Source organism: Monodelphis domestica, chromosome 1 (genome assembly GCF_027887165.1).
Source record: "Monodelphis domestica isolate mMonDom1 chromosome 1, mMonDom1.pri, whole genome shotgun sequence".
Taxonomy (NCBI): Eukaryota; Metazoa; Chordata; class Mammalia; order Didelphimorphia; family Didelphidae; genus Monodelphis; species Monodelphis domestica.
This window is the reverse complement of record NC_077227.1, coordinates 287,428,613-287,453,495: the sequence shown is the minus strand read 5'-3', so window position 1 is coordinate 287,453,495 and position 24,883 is coordinate 287,428,613. Positions and strand designations below refer to the sequence as shown.

The 24,883-nt window shown below is 31.1% G+C and overlaps 1 protein-coding gene and 1 non-coding gene across 6 annotated transcripts in view; both read left to right on the top strand.

Moving 5' to 3' along the window:
• The window catches only part of MIPOL1 (mirror-image polydactyly 1), a 487,859-nt gene that overhangs the window by 104,181 nt on the left and 358,795 nt on the right, over window positions 1-24,883 (top strand). For all 5 annotated transcript variants that reach the window (XM_056811003.1, XM_007473186.3, XM_056811002.1 and 2 more), the window contains one exon: window positions 716-821. In XM_056811003.1, the coding sequence (XP_056666981.1) occupies window positions 716-821 (106 nt within the window). The remainder of the gene's footprint in view (window positions 1-715; window positions 822-24,883) is intronic.
• LOC130456639 (U6 spliceosomal RNA) lies at window positions 18,297-18,401 on the top strand. Its single transcript, XR_008915708.1, has one exon. It is a non-coding gene; the product is annotated as a U6 spliceosomal RNA (small nuclear RNA).

Here is a 24,883-nt window from a genome sequence, read left to right as displayed (position 1 = left end):
TATCTATGCGAGAGAGAAAAAGCAGTTTATTCTTTGAATCAATCTACAAATATTTATTGTATGTCTGCTCTGTGGGGCAGGCATTGTGCTAGTATTTCCATTTGGGATGGGATAAGAAGATCCTTGAATAGCAGTAGTAATGTTTTAGATTAGATATCAGTATTAACTTCCTAACTTAAATTATGAGATATGCACTAATAGTAAGAGTGTAAAAGTCACTTTCTCATTTTGTAATGTATTTTCAGTGCCATAGTCAGTGGATAGTTGTAAAAAAAAAACCCAGGAAAATGACTTTGATTAGTTCCTGCAGTATTCTCAGTTAAATTGAATAAAACACTTATTTAAGTACCTGTTATGTTCAGGAGTCTTCTAAGTTCTTTAGCCAATATAACACTTACTGGTACTCATTTATTTTAATGCTATATTTTGTCCTGACAAAAAATTTCATAAAATTTTGTATAGACTTTAATTAATGGATATAAAGAACTCTTGATTAAAATGAAATGTGTTAAAAATCTTTATATTATTATTTCCAATGATCATATTTAGAACAACATGCATGCTTAAAAAGAACATTTGAGAGAAAATGTAAAGTTTTTCTTTGGACTTAATTTTACTTTATATATCGAATATCTTGACATATGTGAATACATAATTATATATATATCTTCTGGGAGCCAATCAGATAAGAAACTTCATTTCAACATGTTTTCAGCTTCAAGAAAAACTGGCTCAAGAAGGTAAAGAACTGAAGACATTAAAGCTTGAGTTGGAACTCCTAGAGAGAGCGACAGAAGCTAAAATTGCTGAAAAGTCAGCAGGTATAGTAGATAACTATTTGACAGATGGCCATATGGATTATACTTGAGGATGTTCTGACGTGGCTTGGTGAGTGTTAGCTTGTTTGCTGAAGGAGGGGAGATTTGACCACGGGCCTTTTTTTTTTTTAAGGCTGTTTAGAGTTGCTTAGAAAATAGGTGGCTTTAACATCCTGGTACTGGTATTAGTGAAAGCTTTACCTGTATTCATACTGATTTGGGCATTAAATGCATTGTTAACACCATGTCAATCCAATCACAAAAAGGTTGTTTGTTTTGTTGGAAAGGCCTGAACAAACAAGGTGAAATAATGATTACCAGTGCCTCTACCTTTCAACCAGCAGTTCAAATACCATTTATTGTTTTAGCATGTTCGGAGAACTATTTCTCCTTTGTATGTAAATAGTCTCATTTATTTCAAAATGAAACCTTTAGATGATCAAAAATTTGCTTTCTATAGTTAATGAATTTTCTTCTGATGAAGTGGATAATAAGGAAGAAAATAATGCTTTTCTGTAAGAAGAATAAAATGTGATTTTAAAAGTGAAAGGTTATGATTAGAATTTTCTGTATAGGAGTTAGTGAATAACTTCATTAAGTAGGTCGATATGAGGAAATATTTTCAAAAAGATATATAATATAATTTAAAGAGAATTTTTTTAACGTACTCTAACATTTAGATTACAATGCTACAAAGTTACAATGTTTTTTCACACAAGTACATGAAATTAATATGTTTGGAGACCTGGAAGACAAATTATTATTTTAATCAGAATATGTATAAAAGTGATTAGAAAAAAAGATGTAATTTTTTTTGTATTGTAGGAAATTCTGTTATCTTTAATCTAATTTTGACACAAAATATAATTTCATTATTTAGCATCATTTTAGAGGCAAGAGGAATAAGCTGCCTGTAAAATATTGCTAGAAAGGAAATATCACCAGGAAAATAAAACAAAGAAGAGTAAAAGTAAATTCTGCAGCTGAATACCAGATGGTTGGCTTTTCCCTTAATGTCAAACTCCCATGAATTTGATTTTTCATCTTATGATGGGAATATGGGAATTACACATATAAAAATGATGTTATTGTAAAAATGAGGGGTTTAAAATATGGTTACAAACTAATTTCTTGGCACTCTGGTCCCCAATCATTTATGCAAATAATTTGGACTTTATTGCAAGCCATATGTTTATTTTGAGATGTTGTTTATCTATTTCTATGTGTTGTTGAAGAAACAAACAATTAACATGTATGTAGTGCTTTAGTATTTTCAAAATGCTTTCCTCATTTTTGACAGGTGAAGAAATTAAATACCACAAGAGGTTAAATAACTTGCCATGGTTTATATAACTAATATGTTTTGGAGTTTGGACTTGAACCTAGTTTTTCTGCCTCCAAAAAGAGGATTCTTTATGTTATACTATTCTATCTGAAAATTATGGAAAACTGTTGTCCTCATCTAGTACTTGGTAGAATTAAAAACCAATATTCCACATATAGAACAAAAACTCAACAGGTGATGTTTGCCTGACATATGCCATCCAACTAAGAGTAGGCCTTTTATGTGAATAGTTAATACCAATTTTTTTTATGTGAGAAATTAGGACTAAATTAAGAACTAAATAAATTGCTTGTTGGAAATATTTGATTTTTTTGAGCTCGTGAATCACATATAAATCATTAAAATTATACATCAAAATTAAAAATTAATTTATATATGTGAAATAAAATTCTTTAAAAAGATTTCCTTCACATATTCCTTTATTTTCCATTGGTTTCATATCAAAAATTATGCACTTTAAGTAAATTTTGTTCTAATTGTTCCCTTTTTGACATTAAGGGAAAAATAACTTTTTAGACATAAAAAAACACTACTTTCCAAAATATGTATATATATATATATCATATTTATTTTCACGTATATATCTCATTTCTGTCTGATCCAAATGTGAGTGTTGTCTAGTCTACCCAATATAGAGAATAATAAAATCCTTCAGGCTTTCTTTAGTGGCTCAAGAAGTTATATAAAACTGATCCTCAAGTGAACTTTTGAACCTTTACATATTGTCCATTTATAAATTTCCTTATATTAGCTTTGTCATTTGCTTTCATGTACTGTTCCATTTTTTTTTGTGTCAGAATTTTGGAAAAGAAAGAAAAAAGCAATGTAAGTTAGTGATTGAATTATAAGTAATATTTTATTTAATTAGTCTATATGCGACAACAAATTCGATCTATAAAGATGGATTTATGTTCTTGGATTTTTAAATTTAGAATAGGAAAGTAGCTTCAGAAAAGCATATCATAAACACATATAAATAATTTTATTTATAAAATAAAAATGTTATGTACATTTTGAGAGAATATAAATACTTTACAAATTAAACTCTCTTCAGGAGAGGAACCTCTCCAGGAAAGGAAAATATTTTCAAATAAAATCTCATTTAAATTCAGGAAAGAGCAAGATTCATAAAACTCAGCCATCTTTGTCTATCCATTTCATGTAACTACCTTAATTTTTAAAATTTAAAATATTTATTAAAATGCAAAATAGTTATATTTGTGGTTATTTTTTGCCTGTGTTCATGTCTATGAAATTTGTAATAATTGAGATTGCCAAATCTTGCCTTGTTTTCTCTTGTAAAGAGTTCCAGATCCAACCTTTTATATATTACCTTTGTATTGATTTGTATTGTGGTGGTAATAATTCAATTAAATAGACATTTATTAAGCACTTCCTGTGTGCAAGGACCTCTGTTGGATGTTGGGAATAGAAAGACAAAAACCTAAACTAAAAAATACTTTTTGACCTGAAGGAGTTATATTTCATTACTATATATGCTTGCTTTTTCCCTTTTTATGAACTCTCAGTTTGAAGTGTGGACATAGAGGCTGATACTACATGATCAAGGGTTTTAAATCCCATGTTTTCATCCTAGCTACAGTTGAGAGAGAGAGGCAGAAAGAGACAGAGACATCTACAGAGACAGAGAGACAGAGACAGAGATAAGGAGGAAATGAGAGAACTTGGAATCAGAGTTTTTATTGAGAGCTTGACTTGAGCAAAACAAATGACCACCTGAGACATGGGTATGGGAATAGAGAATGAAAGATGTTGAGTTGTGAGGCAACGGGAAAATAGAAGCTCAGGACAAAGGGTCTAAATTTTCTTTTTAGTAAAATAAGGGATGGAGACTGCTTTGGTTGGAGTGATTTAAATGCCTTGAGAAGAAAAGTTTTTAAAAGCAGTTGCTATGCCTATTGTGATGAAATTTATTAGGGAAGAATACCAGTATTATTATTTACGAATGAGTTCTTCCATCAGTGTCCAAGCAATGTAGTTATAGGGAAGGGAAGATATTGAAAATAACCCCATCTTGGGGCTCTGCAAATCGAACTGATTATTTATGATATCAAGTTTGGGAAGGACTGAATGTAAAACCGGAGCTGGAAAAATGAACTGGATGGCATAATAAGGAGGAATAGAGTGACCAGAGTTCTTAATCAAAATAGTAGGGGAGATATAAAACATGTCTACAAATAATTATAATACTAGTTATGGAGTCAAAATTGAGTAGTAGCGACAGTTTAGGAAAGGGAGATCGAATAGGTTTTCTCTACATGCTAATATTTCTTAATTTTAATCCTAATTGACACATATAAGCATATCCTTCAATCCTGGTTTCTGCTCATCCCTTTGATTTCTATCCAATGAGGACAAATTGGTGCTACTTCATAATTGCCCTTTGCTCATCAACTTTCACTATCCTCATGAGATTGCAGATGTTCCTTTTTTCTTTCTCAGAAGTTAGTGTCATTAAAATAATTGGTTTATTATATCATTTTTTTTAAACAATTATCTTGTGTACCTTCTCTTTCTTCTAAAGATTAGAAAGATGAAGTAACTTGTTTAAGGCCACTCAATTAGTACCCACACTAATTAGTACTTAGATTTTTAATGAATACTTAGATTTTAAATTAACTTGATTCCCATCCCAAAATAGATCTTATGAAACATGCAGGAGATTCCAAGTCATGTTGGAATGATATATTATGTATGTGTCAGGAATGGAAAGTGAGTAGATTTATGTATTACATCTTCCTTTTTACTTTTCTAGCTTGATATGTAGAAGAGAAAGTAATAATTAGGGCAATAAGGAAGTAGTTATCCCTGTGATTCTTTCTATAAATATTGGTTGCTTTTAGTTCACTTTTCCCTTCACTTCAAACATTGCTAGTAATCGATTAATATAATTATAGCAAATCTTTGGTTAAAAAAACAATCTTTGCTGGGCTCAATTTGAAATTTCTTTAATCTATTGGGTTCTTTAACTTTTTTCTTCCTTAGCTTCTGAAATTCAGAATCATGTTAAATACCTATACAATACACCAAGATTGACTGTAATAGAATTTGTATGCCATCAAAATAAGTTGTGCAATATATTTCTACCTGGAAATAAGTGGAATGGAAGCTCTTTGCAGAGCTAATTTTTAGAGAATATTATAGAAAATATCAAATGAGAGACTTATCAACATGTTAGAGATTTGCTCTTTAATTGGAAAATAACTTGAGCCCATGTTTAAGCCTGCACTTCAACAACCTGAGCAATATAAAAATTTATCTGCAAAATCATGATGTAATTTTCATTAAGTTTTTAGAGAGTAAAAAGCAATAACATCCTAAAAGTATGAAGTATACAGTACTTGCCTGACTGGAAATGTATGAGAATTATTGTAGTCTGAATAGACAATGAAATCATGAAAAAATAACTGAAGGGGAAAATTTACAATGAACATTGCATTGTGATTTTCATTTTTATGTCTATAAAAATGTTATCAGTTACTGAGTTAAAATAAAACTTTCTGAGGTGTCATCAGAAGCAAAAAGAAAAAAACATGTCAGTTTATGAAAGGTTATTTGACCTAAGTTATTTGAAAATTGCTATCATTTTTTCAGGCTTTCAGGATATTACTTGATAGATTTCTATTTCCTCATGCTAAAAATATATTAATGTTCTAAAAAGAGTTAATAGAGCTTCCAAAAGTGCCTAGGTGCCTCCTAGTGACTATAACAGGATTGAGATATGGCTTAATGCAAAAGATATTAGTTATGCATTGACTCATAAATTATAGAGATGAGCAATTTCTTTTAATGATAGGTGGCAGGTTATTTATTACATTTTAACCATTAACATTAAAGTAGTACTTTAAAAATTATGTTAGATAAAACTGTGACATATGCTTTGAATCACTGTATCTTTCCCCCAAATTAAAATAAGTATGTAGCACAAACATGTCTATATTCTTTTATAATTAAATTAGATAGCCTTTTTGGTCACTTGCAATTCTAATGTTTTGTTAATTCTCCAATTCTTTTAATAGAAGAATAGTGTCACATTTTTATAAAACTTAATATGTTTTACTTTAGTTTTGGAACATTATACTCTTAAACATATATTTATATGTACAAATATATGATTTGAGATTTTAGATAGTCAAATGTTACTTGCTTTCAGCTCTTTAAAACTAAGTTTCACCTTCATCATAAGAACAAATTTAAATAATGCTTTAAGGTTTACAAAATACTTATATCCCTTTGTTTCTGACAATTGATTATGGCTCTGATTAATGTGTAAACTTGCATATTACACATAGATATACATGTTCTGTTAATACTTTTAATTTTCCTGAACAACCTTAGTAAAACTTTCATTAATTATAACTCATTTTCAGGATAGCTCATCTTAATTTTAATTTTCTTGTTATATAGAAGTGCTTAGCACAGTGCTTGACACATAGTAGGTATTATATAAATATTTACTTCCTCCCTCCATACACTTCCTTGTATCCCCCCACCTATGATGCTAGGACTATTTAGATTTTTATGTGATAGTATTTATTGACTCATGATTAAAGAGTCTCTTTTACACCTATATTTCAATTTTTTAAAAAGCTGACTTTTTCTTTTCCTGAAAAGCTTACTTCAGAGTCCCTGCTCTAGATGTTAGTTATTTTTCCTCTTCCATGTCATCCATTAAAGATTAGCTGAGGAAGGTTGAAGCATGAAGAGATTATGAATGACAGAACAACTCCTGTGGAATAATAATCAGTTTTTGGTATTTAATGCTGTTTGACTTTTGCAGACACATTTCTTATTAACCTTTGGTACAAAGAGAAATCCAGGTTCCTGATATCTCATGAAGAAGATGAATTTGAGATCCTCTTCCAATTAAACTGAAATAAGGACAATATTGGGCTTTAGCCAAAATAACTTCATAGTCCCCAACTCTTGTTTATAAATGATATATTATATATATGCATATGCATTCATTTATAAATTATATGTATATTGTTTATAAACTATACACATATATGTATGTGTGTATATATATATAAATGATTGGTGGCATGTATATAGAAATCTCGCACATTATATATGTCTGTATGAGCAAAAAAGAATCACCTAAGTTTTCAGTAGTATTCATTGTTTATATATTCACTAATTAATATTCTCTTTGTATGTTTTTCATTATGAAATTTATTTTCTTGATTTCTTCGCAGATCCAATTTTAAACCCTTGACATTTAATGTAACTTCTACAAAAATATTAAATCTTCAGTTATTTATTTCTTAGAAGATTGATATAAAAAGAAAAACATTTTGATTAATATCTATGATAAAACATTTATCTATGATAAAATATTCCTCATATATATAGCTTAAAGAATGGGCACGTAGTTTATATTATAATCAGAATAGCAAGAATATTTAGAGTATAAGCATTGGACAGATTAAGAGTTTAATAGTGGAAGTCTTTAAGTTTTTCTTATGTTAAAAGGTTTCTTATTTACTCTTTCAAATAATGTTTTCTATTTGTCTGATTTTCAAAAATGAGCCAATCCTAAATACAATCTACTTTCTTGAAAAAATGCATATTATGTTTATCACTTTTAATCAATTAAATTAATTCACTAAACCAAAATTATAAGCTTAGATTAAACATATACATTTTAAAGTTAACTGAATATATTGATTTTTTTAAAGTAAAAGATTACTATGACTTTGATGGGCCTAAAAAAGGTTACTGTAGCTTTGAAAAATCATCTGTTTTGAAACATCTGATAATAATAAAATTTTGATTACATTTATACCTCAATTCCTGGTATCTGTGAACATGAATTAGGATTAATTATGGAAAGTGCCAGGACATATAGTGCCTAAAGGGAGACTGGGCAATTCTTTATTCACTGGGGAGTGGAGATACATTTTTTTTCCTGAATATGAATATGTGAATATGAAGAGCTACATTAAAAACGTAGAAAATAAGCATTTTTACTTTTGAATTTGGGCTGATATCAAATAGTCATAAGTAACTCATATAATTACTGTATTTGAAATCTCAAAGATATACAACTAATTAAATGTTTCACAAAAAATATTTGTCATTTGAATTTTAGTAGGGATCCAAAATTTGGATATACCTCTATGTTTTTTAAAAATATCATCATTTGTCAATTAAAATGTGATACAAATAATCTGTAAATCTAATGAATGTATATTTTAGTAATTTTGAAACATAATTTTTTTTCATTTTGATGCTTGTTTCAAAACTTCGTGGATAGTTTAACTCATTGATTTTACTTCTAAAATTCGTGACAGTTATAAAAAAACTGAAATATAGTAAAGATATTAAATGATTAAATTTAAAATCTACAAAATGCACTCTCATGTTAATCTCTAATGGGCAAAATTAATATCATTCAAGTGATTAATTTTTTTTATTTTGAATTATGAAACCTCATAAAGTGTATTTTTTAATGGCCTTATCCAGCTCATTTTTTAAGATCAGGGATCTCATTGTTGAAAAAGATGAATCTAACTATCTGGAAAATAAAATATTTTGTATTTCTTTTAAGTAAGATTCAGTAGTAATGGCCCTTTTCATATTGTGATTATATTAACCATAAAAAGTGCTTTAGCATCTTATTTCATCTCTCTTGTTGCTCATTTTTTGAAAAAGAGAAAAAAGAACTGAGTAAATAAGAAAATTACTTAATAGATATGCTTTCTTTTGAATGTTTACATCTTTTTAAAGGAGAAGAAACCCTACTTGGTATTTTTTTTTCAAAGTTTATCTCATAGGCCCTTCCTTATAAAAACTGTTAAAAGGGGGAACCTACCAAACAATTCCAAAATGAAGAAAAAAGCAGTGCTCAGTATATTGATTCTTGTAGTCATGTTAGTAGAATAAGGAACTGAAAGATAATATCAAATTACATTATTGTGTTAGGTTTGCAAAGAAGACATAAATTGTGTGCATATTACATAAATGGCATACTAAAGCTATATGTAAATACTGCAACCACTTTAATTTCTAGTATAAATTTTAGTGAAGAATACATATATCTTCTAATTTGGTTCTTTCTTTTTTGAACCTCATGTATCTAATTGAGGAAACAACAACAAAACCCAAAACCTCTACCTGGGTTTTTCACTATTAAATGATTACAGTCAGCTCACAGTTCATATGTGGAGAAATCCTAGGGCTTCAGTGGTTCCAAAAATAACAGTTTTGAGATTTAAAACTTACATGAAAAGAATGCTCCTGATATTGACATGAATAGTACAGTAACCAGTTTCAACAGAGTTGAAATAATTGTTCTAAAGAAATATTTTGTAGAAAACATACATTTTCATATACTGCCTAGGATTTCAGTGGAAATTTTTGGTAAAAATGTAATATTTCCCCTTTGTAGGGAAAGTATTCACTATGATTTAAAATTTGTAAATTTTGAAAATATTTTTTCTCATCTTTGTTCATTTTTGTTGAAAAACATTAAATTTGAGGGATTAAGTGCAAAAATTGTATTTGTGAACTGTGGCAAGGCTGTTTGTTTTTTTAGAAACCTTTATTGATTTTATATGTTTAGAATTTTATAGTTCTAGGTGGATTGTATAGTTATTTAACATGATGAGGTAAGTGTTTAGAATCCTAATCATTTCTTAACTCTTCCAATTGGCTTTATTTCTATTTACTCAGGCAACATTTAGGCTGTCAGCAAACAAATTATTATTCCCTGGGAATGCTCCACCTTCCCCTAAAGTTGTGATGTCTGGAGAATCATAAACCAATGTTTAAACTAGAATAATTTTCAACATACCTTTTTGCTACTATATTTTAAAGGTAGTTTTAAAGGTAGTGTGAGATGAGTTTGCCAAAAAAAAAAAATCAGGTTTTACTAAGAAAATATGTACTCTGCTTTGACTCAGTAAACTCATGCTCATTATGGTTCAGCTTCTTCATATTTACTTTTGTCTGCATTAGAAAACAATTAGCTTACTAAATAAATTTGAGTATTTGGGAAAAAATCTACCTTGAGTCTTTCTCATTTGATTAAGAATTATAGGATATTTGATAAGCATGTTTAAAAATGGAGATATCCAAATATTATTGTAAACACCCAATGGTTTGTTTTACCTACAATATAAGTATTTTACTTGGTTGGCTTACATAGTAGCTAATAATATTTGTTAATGTAATTTAACTGCTGTGAACCTTTACTGAACAAATATTGAAATTTATACAAGTCAAAGAAAGAGAATCTCTAATGACTTTTGTAAAAGCTTCTATTTAATAGTTAAGGAGAAAAGTTTGTATGACATACCAGATGTAATTAACAGTAGATTTTACATTTAATAAAAAGAAAGAAGCATGCGTATTTGCTTTATTCATTCCATCATAATTTGCATTAGAGCTGTGAGTGTTTAATGAGCAAATTCCAGCTAAAATGCTATATTGATTTTCTAGTGAACTTTGTAATAGTCATCCACCTTCAAAAAGCTCAGTGTTTACAATTAAGTTTTCTTTACTAAAAACTAAAAATGTTTGAGAGTTACAGATATTGATCTCCTTGAGGACTGGAAAAAACAAGCAAATGTTTGATGACCTCTGTTTGCTGTAAAGTTAAGAATTTAGTTATAGTAGCTTTAACTTGTTGCTTCCAACTTTTCTATTGATAAAGCTGCAACCAAGATATAAATGCATTTCTATAATTTAACAGTTTGAAATAGATCTTATAACATCATGATTTTTTGTAAATTGATTTTTTGTTAGTGCTTCTTTTTTTGTAGTCATGTACTGTTTCCAAAATGCAAATTGCCCAATTCATCTGCCTAATCATTGAAGATTACATAAATTAAAGAATTTCTTAAATTTAATTTTTGCAACTTAAAATATATTCTTTTTTTAGATTTGAATAAGATCATTTTGGAAGCACCCATTATCAGAGTAAAATCCTAGTAAGGAATCTTAGGTTCAAATTATGGAGTGAATTACTGTTACTGTTAAGCGCAAAATGACCAACTCTTTTTCCAACAATGAGATCTGTGATTTGGGTATCCTGCCACGTAATCTTGGACAAATTAAATAACATCTCTTAGTCTCACTATTTTAGTTATATTCATTTCTAATTTTTTTAATGGAAGAAAAAAATTTGTCTAAAGGTAGCATGATAGCATATATAAGGTCAAATTGAGGATTGTATAGAAGGATTCCCTTGTATCTCTTAGCTATTTTTATTCTTTCAACTGAGAGCATATTGAAAAGACTAACATGGATTATCATGAACTTTTTAAAGCAGCAATATACTATTAATTCACAATGAATAATTTGGGTTATTTTTATTTTCTTGAATTCTCATTTGTGTTGATGCATTTTAAAAATAAAATTACTTATTATGAATTATAGCATATTACTGCTTTAAACACATATATGTAGATTTATTTAGCCCTCTGAAACATAGTAAAACTTCTTTTGTAACAAAAATTCAGAGAGAAGGAAAAATTTAGTCAGTAAAAATCCCCCAAACACATAAAGGAAATCTGGCAGTAAATTCAATTATCTTACACTCATAGTCTGCAGTAAAGAGAGGGAAGAGCAAGCATAAGATCATTATAATTACATAGTGCTGAATTTGATTTTATTCTTTTCATTTACATGAGTTAAGGTCTTTGTGAATGAAAGCTTGACTGAATAAAGCATTTAGTGATTATCTATTAAGTTCAAAGTACTGGAATAATAAGCACTGAAGATACAGATAGAGAAAATAAGAATATCTGACCTCCTGGAGCTCACATTTTGGTGAGGAAGATAAAGCACTGGAGACCTCAGGTACAAGTCAGATGTAAAAGCCTCATGGTTCATAGAGTACAAAGCAGATGGTAATATCTCTCCTTTAATCTTATTTCCACTGATATAATCACATCAGTTTCTTTTCTTTTTTTTTTAAACCCTTACCATCCCTCTTGGAGTCAATACTGTGTATTGGCTCCAGGGCAGAAGAGTGGTAAGGGCTAGGCAATGGGGGTCAAGTGACTTGCCCAGGGTCACCCAGCTGGGAAGTATCAGAACCCAATTTTGAACCTAGACCTCCTGTCTCCAGGCCTGGCTTTCAATCCACTGAGCTACCCAGCTGCCCCCTTCACATCAGTTTCTGACATTGAACTATTTGACAGTGCAAAGAATTTGGTGGCAAAGACATTGTCTTTTCTGGATCTTTAGTAGCTGTGGCTATAGCATGTGCAGGAGCATTTGAAGAGTTGGTTCCCAGGGTGATGGCTGAGGGCACTGAGCTGAAAATATTGCTCTTCCAAACATTCTTTGGTTCAAGGCCCTCTTCTTTCTCTATAAGGGTCTGAGACAGAATGGGGGAGAATAGTGGTCAAGGCAGTGGTGGATGGATTTGCCTAACACATACCTCCTCCTGACTCTTCCTTATGGTCCCTTGCTACTTAGGCTGGTTTGCTTGCTCTGTGTGTTGCAGTCAGTGTGGCGGCTGACCCCTTATCTACAGCACTTACTTCCCTGAATGACAGTTGTGATGGAAGGGCTAGAAGGAGTTCAAGGAAATTGAAGGTGGGGTTTGGGGTAGGGAGCATTGCTTTTCTCAAGGCTTTTGGATTCAGGGTCCTGTGCGCTCTCTATCAAAGTTGGACATTTTGATTGTCAAGTTTGAGGTATTAATTTATGATGCCACATGATAAACATTTATTAAGTGCTCACTAGGTGTTGTTTACTGGGATACAAATAAGAAAAAATAAGACAGTTCTTGCCATAAAGAAGCTTGCAGTCTAATTGGGGGGGGGGGGGCAGTATACAAAAAGAAGCTGAAAAGGGAGGAGTGTCAGATGGTACCAGACCAAAGGGGCATGATGATGATAATGAAGTCAATATTAAGCAGAGAAACTGCTGACAAATGAAGGGATAGATGGCATTTTGAACCTTCCATAAAGAGCAGCTTATAGAAGGAATATTTGCTCTTCCCTCTACTCAGAGACAGAAATAACTAAAGTGTGAGTAGCAAAGATGAAGCAATGTCCATGATGAGGTTAGCAATACAGGGCATGACGATGATGGATGGAGTCAAACTAAGCAAAGCAACTGATGGCAAATGAAGAAAAATCGTTTGACTTGATTGACTAGTCCATGCTACTTCCTATTTGTCCCCTAAGGTGACTTTCTTCTTTATCTAGATCACCTTACCTGCCTTTTGTGTAGTAGCCTGTTGGTAGTTTGTATGTTAATTATATTGTTTTCTTGGTTCTGGTTATTTCATTTTGCATCATTTTATTTAAGTCTCACATTTCTCAAAATTCTTCATATTGTTTCTTTATTAAATTACTGCTTGTTTCTCTAGGTAAAATACTGTTGCATTATATTAAAGATTTTTGGTATGGTTTGTAAACTTTAAATTACTCCACCCTACTTAAACCTTACTTTAGGGGAAGATGAAGTTGTAATCTCCTTATTGAACAATGAAGGTACTTAGTTCTCATCTTATAGTGAAGCTAGAATGTTAAGCTAAGTCTGTTTTTAGATCTTAATACAAAAAAGTGTTAAGTAACTATAAAGGTCAAATTAATTACAAAAAGGCCAAGTAACTAACAAAAGGTGAACTTAACAAAGAAGTGTTAAGTAACTCAAAAATCTAATCAAAGAAGGTGAGAACTAAAAGTATGGGCATTTCTGGAGAAAATCTTTGATGTGATTGGTAGATGTGTAAGTTTAGAGGAGGAGACACAAGGGTGAAAGGTCTATATATTTGGGGTTTTTTTTTCTCAAAAAAACACCCTCTTTTCCTGAAGAGGTGGATCTGGATGATCACTTCCTGTGAGCAGCCTGGGCGCCAGTTTGATCCTGGAACTCAGCCTGGAAGAGCTGACTCAGACAGCTTCCTTGAGACAGCCTCCTGGTGAGTAATAAGACTGACTTCCTTTTCCCTTGGGCTCAGGGAGGCCCCTGTGGCCAAGGCCATTAACTCCTGCCTGGCTCAGCCTGAGTCAGAGCAGTTTAAATTAACTCTTTCCTCTCCCTCTCTCTTCTCCTTAATTCCTTCTCTCTATATTAATTAAAATCACCATAGTTTCCAGCTGACTTGGGTATTTTATTATTTGTGATTTTTCCCTGGTGACCAATTAATTTAGATTTTAAGTGAAAACGCTAAATTTATCCATTATAGCTTGAACGCTTTCGTTCTGTCTTTGATATACAGAAGATGAAGCTACATCTCAGTCTTATGCATTTCTGTTAATTTCTTATGTATTTTAGATATCAGATCTTTATTAGAAATGTTTAATGCAAAGATTCTTTTCTTTTTTTCCAGTTGCATTGATTTTGTTCATGAACAAAAAGCATTGAATTTTCATCTTCTGTACCAAAAGTATTAATTTTATTATACAATGATAACACAGTTATGAAAAGGGCTTATAATTGCATAATTCACATTTCATATAACAGAATAAGAATATATTTGTGCAATGAGAGTTGGAGGAGGTATTAATAATTTCCTTTCATCGGGTGCTTGCTAATATATAGTTTTCATGTCTCTTCTCAGTGTAATGAAGAAACACATGGGTAGGACCATTTGAATATTGTTAAAAGTAGAGTTTTGTCAAATCTGGGAAGCCATTATGTTTTTTTAAATAACATTATATTCTTTGTTTCCAAGGCAGTCCTAACCAACTAGATGCTGTTGTGGTTGTTTTCAGGACTAGTTGCAGAATTTTATGATAAGAACTATTTTGGCAAGCTTCCTATGTGTTTAGTTAGTGTAAAGAAGAAGGAATTTTAATGGTGTCAACAAAAGGACATTTTCTAACATAACTCTTCTGTGTCTACAGTCCATCTATTTGACCTAAAATCAGCATACACTCATTATTTGAAGTCAGCATCTCTTATCAGAAGACACAGTGAGCATAAGTGTGTATGAGTGTTTCTGTGTATGTCTATATGTATGTGCATACCTATTAGCATCATTTGTATGTATTAAATTTGTGTGTATTTGCATACATATATAATAAAGCACATAGATACACACATTTCTTCCAAAATATTTTTTTTGCATTGTCATCAAGCCCTCTCTTAACTACTGCCAGTTTTTTTACTTGTATTTCAATTTAGATAGCTACTCACTGGATTCAAAAGTACAAGTAGTAGATCCAGAGAAAAATATGTAATATTTTTATTCATAAATAAGTACACCATATGATATAGCACTAGGTTAAGAAAAACTGTGGCTTTAGGTGACTGTACTTTAAAGCTTTCTCATTGGTGAATTAGAGCGAAATAATTCGCTCCTGGATTATGGAAATTCATTCACTCTGAGAGGTAGAGGTTTATACATAATTCTGTTGTACCTTACTATTCATATTTTCCCAACATGGCTGGTTTTTTTTTTTAAGCCTTACCTTTTTTCTTAAAATCAAAACTATGTATCCAAAGTAGAGGGGTTTTTAAGGTTTTGTCAATGCGGGGTAAGTAACTTGCCCAAGATCACATAGATAGCAAGAGTTCATATTTGAACCCAGGACCTTTCATCTCTAGGCCTAACTAAATCTACTGAGGTGCCCCTGGCATAGTTCATTTTTAAAGTAAAGTTTTCTTACCTGAAAATCCCCATCACCATTGATTTATAAATGCCTAGTTATTGTGACTACCTTCCATGATAGTTAGAGATGGGAAAAGTGGGCATTGTAATATCATTAAATTATTTTGTCAGATTTGACTCTGAAAGTAATAATTTGACCATTCTTGGTAATGTTGGGAAAAATTTATTTTGTTATTTGTTTGATGCTAGGTAAAGATCGGAGAATTTTCATATTATTTAAAGGACAGGAATTCTAAGTAATATAGATGTAAAACTTTCCCATTGAATGGGGAGAAGTTAGACTAATGGTGAATATATGGAGGGAACTAATCACTGCTTTCTCAGTAATGTCTCCCTTACTTTCTTTGCAATATCTCTCTCTCTCCCTCTCTTTCTCTCTCTCCATGTTCCATAAAATATCTAACTTTCTTCAAAGTATCCAGAAATATCCAGAAAGAAGCACTTCAAATACTATAGAAGTATAGTAAAGATCATACAAGATTTGATAGTTTCTACTAAAAATGAGAACTCTAAGAAGAGACAGTTTTCCAAAAGGCAAAAGATAAAACACCAGTAAATAAAAACTTAGCTAGCAAATCTAAATGATATCTTATCAGGCAAAAATATGAATCTTTAATGGAATAGAAGATTTTAAAGCATTTTTGATGAGAACAGAGTTGAATAGGAACTTTGAAATATTAGCACAAGATTGCAGAGAAACCTAGAAAGGTAAATTTAGTTGAATAATTGGAAGAATCTTTATGATTATGTAATCAGTACTAACATTCTAATAGGGGAGAAAAATGTGCTTCTTTAGAATCTTCAAATGGTATTAAAAGAGTTAAAGAAGGAAAAGGAAATCTTAGGAATGGATTAATTCTGTTCATAGGATTTTAAGAGGAAGAAGCAAAAAGAATATAAAAGAACTGCAGAGAGAAGGAAGTAGGGGTTGGGTCTTGCTAATTTTTGGTCTTAATGTAAATGAGAAGGGAATACAACCACAAAGGAATGGGACAAGTGGTAATCTAACTTACTTCTATCTGTTGGGCATTTTGTAGATTCTTAATTAATGCTCATTGACTTGAAATTATCAAAAGAGGGTTGTTGTTGTTGTTGGTGGTGGTGGTGGTGGTGGTGGTGGTGTGTGTGTGTGTGTGAGATGTATGTATATATGTAACTATATCAGTCTTTGAGGGAAAAAAAAAACAGGGTTAAAGATTGTGGGGCTAAGAGGAATTTCAATACCAGAGGAAATAATTACAAGCAAAAGAAAATGTCTTAATGTCAAGAGGGATTGAAAATGAGGATTGGAAGATAATGTTAAAAAAAGAACTAACATAGAAAGGAGATCCATGGACTGTCTTTTAGACTACTGGGGATTTGCTGAACAATTTGTGATATTTTATTGTTATGGGGTATTACTTTGCCATAAAAATGACATGAAGTGATTTCAGAGAATCTTGGTTAGTTTGAATTGACACAATGAAGTAAGTAAAACCAGCAAAACCAACAGCATTGGAAAGAAAAAAAAACAACCTGAAAAATAAGAACACTGGTAAATGCAGTGATCAGTCATGTCTTGAGAAGACCTATGATAAATTATGTTGTCCATCCTGGCAGAAAAATTATGAATGTATGGTTCAGAAAGTTACATTTTTGGACAGCCACTCTGTAGATTCATTTTGCTTAACTGTGTAACAATGTTTATTTGCCTTAAACATTTCCCCCCCTTGGATTTTAATTGGATGTGGAGGAGAACTTAAGTGATGCAAAAAAGAGGATAGGGCATCATGCCTTTTTAAAAAGAGAACATAAAAAGAGCAGAAAGAAACACAAACACGTAGGACAGTTTTAAAAGCAATGGTTATAATTTTTATAAGTTTTAAGGAATTGCCTTTTATATTCTACTTGTGTGTTTGGAAATTCTCTTTTGTGATGTTTTAAAATTCAAAATAAAAAAGTTAAAATGTAGTGGATGTAAAAAATTTAACTAGGGATAAAAATGAATTTAGAGTTCAGATGGAAAAATGGAAAGGAGAATAAATCACATATGTAGCAGACATCAACTACTAGTTAATTGCCTTAAAAACAGAATGAATTACATTGAACTAAATTGGTCTAGGAAGCAACAAGGAATATTAGAATAAGGTTAAGAACTTAAAAATAAAGAATATAAAGTATCAACTATCAAAAAACAACTCACCTGGAAAACAGATGACGAAGTATTTTAAGAATCATGGCAGGGGCAGCTGAGCGTCTCAGTGGATTAAGAACCAGGCCCAGAGATCGGAGGTCCTGGGTTCAAATCTGGCCTCAGAAACTTCCTAGCTGTGTGACCCTTGGCAAGTCCATTGCTCAGCCCTTACTGCTCTTCTGCCTTAGAATAAAACAAAGTATTCTAAGACAGAAGCTAAGGTGTTTTTTTTTTTTTAAGAATCTTGACACATCCTAAAAACCACTCAGGATCATCTTGCAGCAACTATAGTAAAGCAGAGAATGTAATATTCCAGAAAAGCAAAAGATAAAGACTTACATTAGAATAAACCACCTCTTATGCTCACTTTGGCAGCTATACATACACTAAAATTGGAATGATGCAGAGAAGATTAGCATGGCCCTTGCACAAAGATAACACATAAATTCATTCAATATTTTTTGAAAAGAATTAGAACCTACATGATCTAATGCAGAGTGAGATCAATAGAACCAGGAGAACATTATATACAGTAACTGAAATATTTTGGAACAATGAAATGTGACAGCTACTAACAGTAATACAATGATCCAGGACAATTCTGAGGGACTTAAGTAAAAGAATTATCCATCTTCAGAGAAAGAACTTTTGGAGTAGAAATGCAGTTGATAATATATGATTTATCACTTGCTTATTTTGGTTTGTGATTTGAGGTTTTGGTTTTCTTACAAAAATGAATAATCTGGAAATATGTTTTGTTTGATAATATATGTATATCCCAGACAATTGCTTGTCATTTCTAGCTAGTAGGGAAGAAGGGAAGGAGACAATATGAATCATATATATAATTTTGAAAAACTTATGTGGAAATTTATTATTAAAATAAAATAAAGAAAGAAAAAAGGAATAAGCTGCCTTTTTTATTTTAGTATAATCAGATGAAAGAAAAATAGGATCTCTAATAGAATAGACTTTCCAGTGACCTTGATGAAAAGAAGAGAGAGGTAAGCAGAACTGTGAACTGTGAACTATTGACACCCAAGAGTTAAATGGAAAAGAAAGAAATAGTATTAAGATGGGATTAACTCTCCCCTGCCCATTTTTAGATTTAATTACCAGAAGCATATAAACCCTACTTTATGCTTGAGTATGGGGAGGTCTATAACCCATATGTGCTAAAAGTGGGTGACAAATCAGAAACAACTGACTGCCCTTTGGACAGTCCTAAGAAAATTCTAAGACTGTGATGGTCCACAAAAAGTGGAGGAAGGCACAGGAAGTGACACAAAGAAATGTCTTTAAAAGCAGTTATAACTTCCTGTGAGGGGAAGTTCTTTGGAGTTAGAGTTCCAGTTGGAATTCAAGTTGGAGGCTGGTGAAGGATTTGCTTTGTGGACCAATAAATATATTTTTATACCTTTCTTTTTGCTATTATAAATTTGACAAACACCATAGATTTATATATTGGAGAATAATTTGTTAATGTTAGTTTGAATTATTTCCATATACATCTTAAATACTTGACCTTTGTCATAGAAATTTTTTATTTATATTTTCCCCTAGTTAATTGTTTCTCTTCTAACTTTACATGCATTAGTTTTGTCTGTCCAAAACATTTTACAAAATCAAAATTATATATTCTATCTCCTCAGATCCTTTCCATCCTTTGTTTGATTCAGAACATTCCTTCTATACAGAATTGTGAAAGCTATCTCCTACTCTATTATTTGTTTATAATATGTCCCTTTAAATCTAGGTGAAGCATTGAGAGATTATTGTAGGATATGGTCTGAAGTATTTTAAACTTAATTTCTTATAGATTTGTTTATGGTTAGCTCTTGCATTTTTAATCTCTTCCATTGTTCTACTTTTCTGTTGTTTTTAACCAGGGCCAAATAGTTTTGATGATTATTGCTTTGTAATATAGTTTGAGAACTGGTATTACTAGACCTCCTAATTTTCCACATTTCCTCATTATTTACCTATGAAAATCTTTTTCCTTTCATTCTTTTTTATGAATTTTTTATAATTATGTCTAGTTCTATAAGACATTTTGGTAATTTAATTGCCATATTACTAAAGTTTTAAATAAATTTAGTTAGTAGTCATTTTTATTATATTGGTATAGATGAACTACGAACTATTAATATGTGATCTGTGATGCAAATTGATTTTTTTTCCTTATATAGTTATATATTATATCTATATATCTATTCATATTGTTATGTAGAGTTCTGTATAGTTGCATTTCTATGTAGCTTGATAAATGGACTCCATTATATTGTATGTCTTCTGTGGTTATTTTGAATTAAGTTTTCTCTCCATCTCTTTCTGCTTAATTTGTTGACAATATATAGAAAAACTAATAATTTTTGTATATATTTTATATATTATTAATTTTGTAACTGACTTTGCTTACTGTAATAATTACCATTGAAGATTTAGCCTTCTTTTTTTTAAGCCATCATACCACCTCGAAGTTTCAATAATGATGTTTCCTTTTGGCCTATGTTAATTTTTCTTAATTTCTTTTGGTTATCTTATTGATATGTATAGTATGTCTACACTTATATTACACAATAGTGATAACAGTAGACATCTAATCTTATTGCAAGTTACTTTAAGATTTCTTGATCTTAGATAGCTTTAGTTCTTGGTAATATGTATATATTATTTATAATATATATTATATAATATTATATATTATATATATTATATAATAATATAATATTAATTAGCATTCTATTTACATGTTTTTAAAACAAATGGGTGTTGTATTTTATTAAAATTATCTTGCTTCTATTGATAGCCTTGTAATTTTTATTGTTTTATTATTATACAGTTTCTTATATTTAACACTTTTCTAATATTGAACTAAATCTCCAATCTTTGCATATCTCTCACCTTGCCATAATGTATAATCTCTTTATTATCTTGTGGCAGCCCTTGAGTTAATGATTTTTAGTAAGATTGGACTACAACTTTTATCTTCTGTTTTGACCCTACATCAAAACCATGCTTGTTTGATAAAAGAAATTTGTTAACATGTTCCTTTTCTTTTGGAGATAATTTATGAAGTCTTTGAATTAATCTTTCTTTAAATATTCAATAGAACTCACTTATAAAGCCATTCAAGACTTTTTTTCAATTTAGGAGAGTTCATTTTTGCTTATTCAATTGAATGTTTTTTGATTAAGATGTCTATTTCTTATTCTGTATCTATACATTCATTATCCCACCTAGCTGCCAAAAATTTTAATACTTTGTATCATTGTTGGCATTTTTGGATGAAATTTAATTTTGTTGCTATGTTTTGTTCACTTTGTGGATTCTTTTGGTTTTAGTTATTTTCTCTCCAATTTTAATCTTTTCTTACAATGTCCCTTACTGAATACAAATTCGTGTTACTATTGGTAAAGGATTTGCTTCATTTTTTCCTTTTCTACATTTGTTTTGTGAGATTTTATGAGCTATGTTTTTTATTTCAGCTTTTATAAATATGCCATGCAAAATGTACCTTATTTTGTAATCACCAGAGATGAATCATTTCTTAATTTTCTTTTTTGAAAGAAATTCTTGTTGATATATTTTGTTACAGCTCTAAAATTTTTCCAGTAACCTTTCTGCTTTATCTTTCCAGAGAGCTATCCCATATATAACTTTTTTAAAAAGAAGAAAAATCATAAAATGCTCAATGCAAAATCCATTAGAAATAATTAACAACTTTAGCAAAGTTTTAGGATACAAAATAAATCTACACATTAACAATTTGTGTATATTACCAACAAAGTCCAGCAGTTCGAGATAGAGAAGTTCCCTTTTAAATAACTCTAGATAATATGAAATACCTGGGAATATACTTGCCAAAACAAACCCAGGAACTATAAGAACATAATTATAAAACAATTTTCACACAAATAAAGTTAGATCTAAACAATTGGGAAAATGTTAATTGCTTATAGTTTGGCCATGCCAAATTAATAAAAGTTACAATTCTGTCTAAGTTAATTTACTTTTTCAGTGCCATACCAATCAAACTCTCAAAAAAATTTTATAGAACTAGAAAAATAATAACAAAATTAATTGGAAGAACAAAATTTCAAGAGTATCAAGGGAATTAATGAAAAGAATGTGAAGGAAAGAAGGAGGTCTATTATTAAAGTGGTAATGATCAAAAGAATCTGGTACTTGCTAAGAAATAGAGTGATGGATCAGTGGAAAAGATTAGATGCACAATACATAGTAGGAAATGATCCTAGTAATCTAGTGTTTGATAAACCCAAAGATCTAAACTTTTGGAACAAGAATGCAGTATTGAAAACTGCTGGGAAACTAGAAAACAATATGGTATATTTCACACTGTATACCAAGATAAGGTCAAAATGACTACATGATTTAGAAATGAAGGGGATGCCATAAGCAGACCATGGAATAGATTACCTTTTAGATCTAATTTATGAGGGAAGACTTTATGATGAAGTGATTGGATACTACATGATATAAAATGGGTCATTTAAATAATGTTAAATTAAACATTTTTGAACAAACAAAGCCAATATAACCAATGAAGAATGAAAACAGAAAACCCAGAAAAATTTTATACTAAGTGTCTCTGATGAAGGTCTCATTTCTCAAATAGATCTCAAATTTCTCAAAATGGAGAAATGAGTAAAATATATAAGATTATAAGACGTTCCCAGTTTAAAAATGGCCAAAGAATGGGAACAGGCAGATTTCAGAAAAAGGAATCAAATCTATATATTGTCATATAAAAATTTTCTGAATCAATATTGGTTAGAAAAATACAAATTATAACAACTCTGCCACTACTTCCAACTATCAGAATGGCTAATATGACACAAAAGGAAAATGCTGAATGTTAGAAGGAATATGGGAAATCTTAGACACTCAAATGCACTATTTTTTGTTTGTGGATTTGTGAACTGATTCAACCATTCCAGAGAACAATTTATAAATATTCCAAAAGGGACATAAAACTATTTCCCTTTGATCCAGCCATACCATTATTATGTCTGCATCTGAAAGAGTTTTTTTTTTAATAAACATTATTTTATTTGCTCATTTCCAAACATTATTCACTGGCAACAAAGATCATTTTCTTTTCCTCCCCACCGCCCCTCCCATCACCTTTTCCTCTCCCATAGCCAACGCACGATTCCACTGGTTATCACATGTGTTCTTGACCCATTTCCCTGTTGTTGGTATTTGCATTAGAGTGTTCATTTAGAGTCTCTCCTCAGTCATATCTCTTTCACCCCTGTAGTCAAGCAGTTGCTTTTCATCGGTGTTTTTACTCCCACAGTTTATCCTCTGCTTGTGGATAGTGTTTTTTAGATCCCTGCAGATTGTCCAGAGACATTGCATTGCCACTAATAGAGAAGTCCATCACCTTCGATTGTACCACAATGTATCAGTCTCTGGGTACAATGTTTTCCTGGTTCTGCTCCTTTCGCTCTGCACCACTTCCTGGAGATTGTTCCAGTCTCCATGGAATTCCTCTACTTTATTATTCCTTTTAGCACAATAGTATTCCATCACCAACATATACCACAATTTGTTCAGCCATTCCCCAATTGATGGACATCCCCTTGTTTTCCAATTTTTGGCCACCACAAAGAGTGCAGCTATGAATATTCTTGTACAAGTCTTTTTCCTTATTATCTCTTTGGGGTACAAACCCAGCAGTGCTATAGCTGGATCAAAGGGCAGACAGTCTCTTATCACCCTTTGGGCATAGTTCCAAATTGCCCTCCAGAATGGCTGGATCAATTCACAACTCCACCAGCAATGAATTAGTGTCCCCACATTGCCACATTCCCCTCCTACTTCGGAATCTATCTGTCGAGACAAACACAGGAACTATATGAACACAACTATGTAACGTTCTCCACAGAATGAAAACTAGATCTAAACAGTTGGAAAAACATTGATTGCTCATGGGTAGGATGAGCTAACATAATCAAAATGACAATTCTATCCAAATTAATTTACTTATATAAGTACCTGATTTCAAATCTGGTTTCTTTCCTAATATGAATGAATGAATGAAAATATTTATTAAATACTTTACTATGTGTCAACTATGTTACTATTTTCTGATGATACAGATATAAGGTCAAAAAAATCACTGTCCTAAAGGAGCTTACATTTTGATGCAGGAGACTACATACATACCCTGATAAAGTCATACCCTGATAAAGGCACTTTTATTTAGAAATTTATAGGCATAATGAGTGGAGTCATAGAGGAATAGATTAATACACCCATTTAAGGGACTGTGGCAGAATTGATTTCATCATTATTTCTGATTAAAGAACTAGGGATGTAGGAGAACATGGAGAAAAGGCAATCATTAGTCATGACAGTGTCCCTAGGACAGAATTTCTTTTAGGTCATGAACTCAGCTTCAGATTGGAAATGTGAAGCTTTTTCTGTATCTTGGCTCTCTACCTAAAGAGCAGTGACCATTGCTAGTTTTCTCTACCTCTTTCCTCAAGGCAGCTCTGAGACATTGATTCTCATTACCCTCTTCTGCTTTCCTACCCTGAGATTTACTCCCTTTTAGTCACATAAGTGAATAACTTTTTTCCTGTCTCTTTAACAGTGGGAAAAGGAGAGATAAGATTGAGTCATCACATTGAAGCAAATGGGTAAAAGCCATCACAGCTTGAAATATAAGCTTGGCAGGTTATTGAGCTAGCTGTGCCCTACAAAGCTTTGTTTAATTGTAGTAGGTTGAATGGATACTTTTTGACTCTACACTTTTATATTGCTTTATGTATTGTGGTAGTATTTCAGTTTTCTCCTGTTTAGATTGCTTAATTCTCTATTAAGCAATTTTCTTCTCATTTTAGAGTTGTTAGAGAAATGTGAAAATAACAACTGTATCATTTTGCCAATTACCCACATCTTCAGTATCTGAA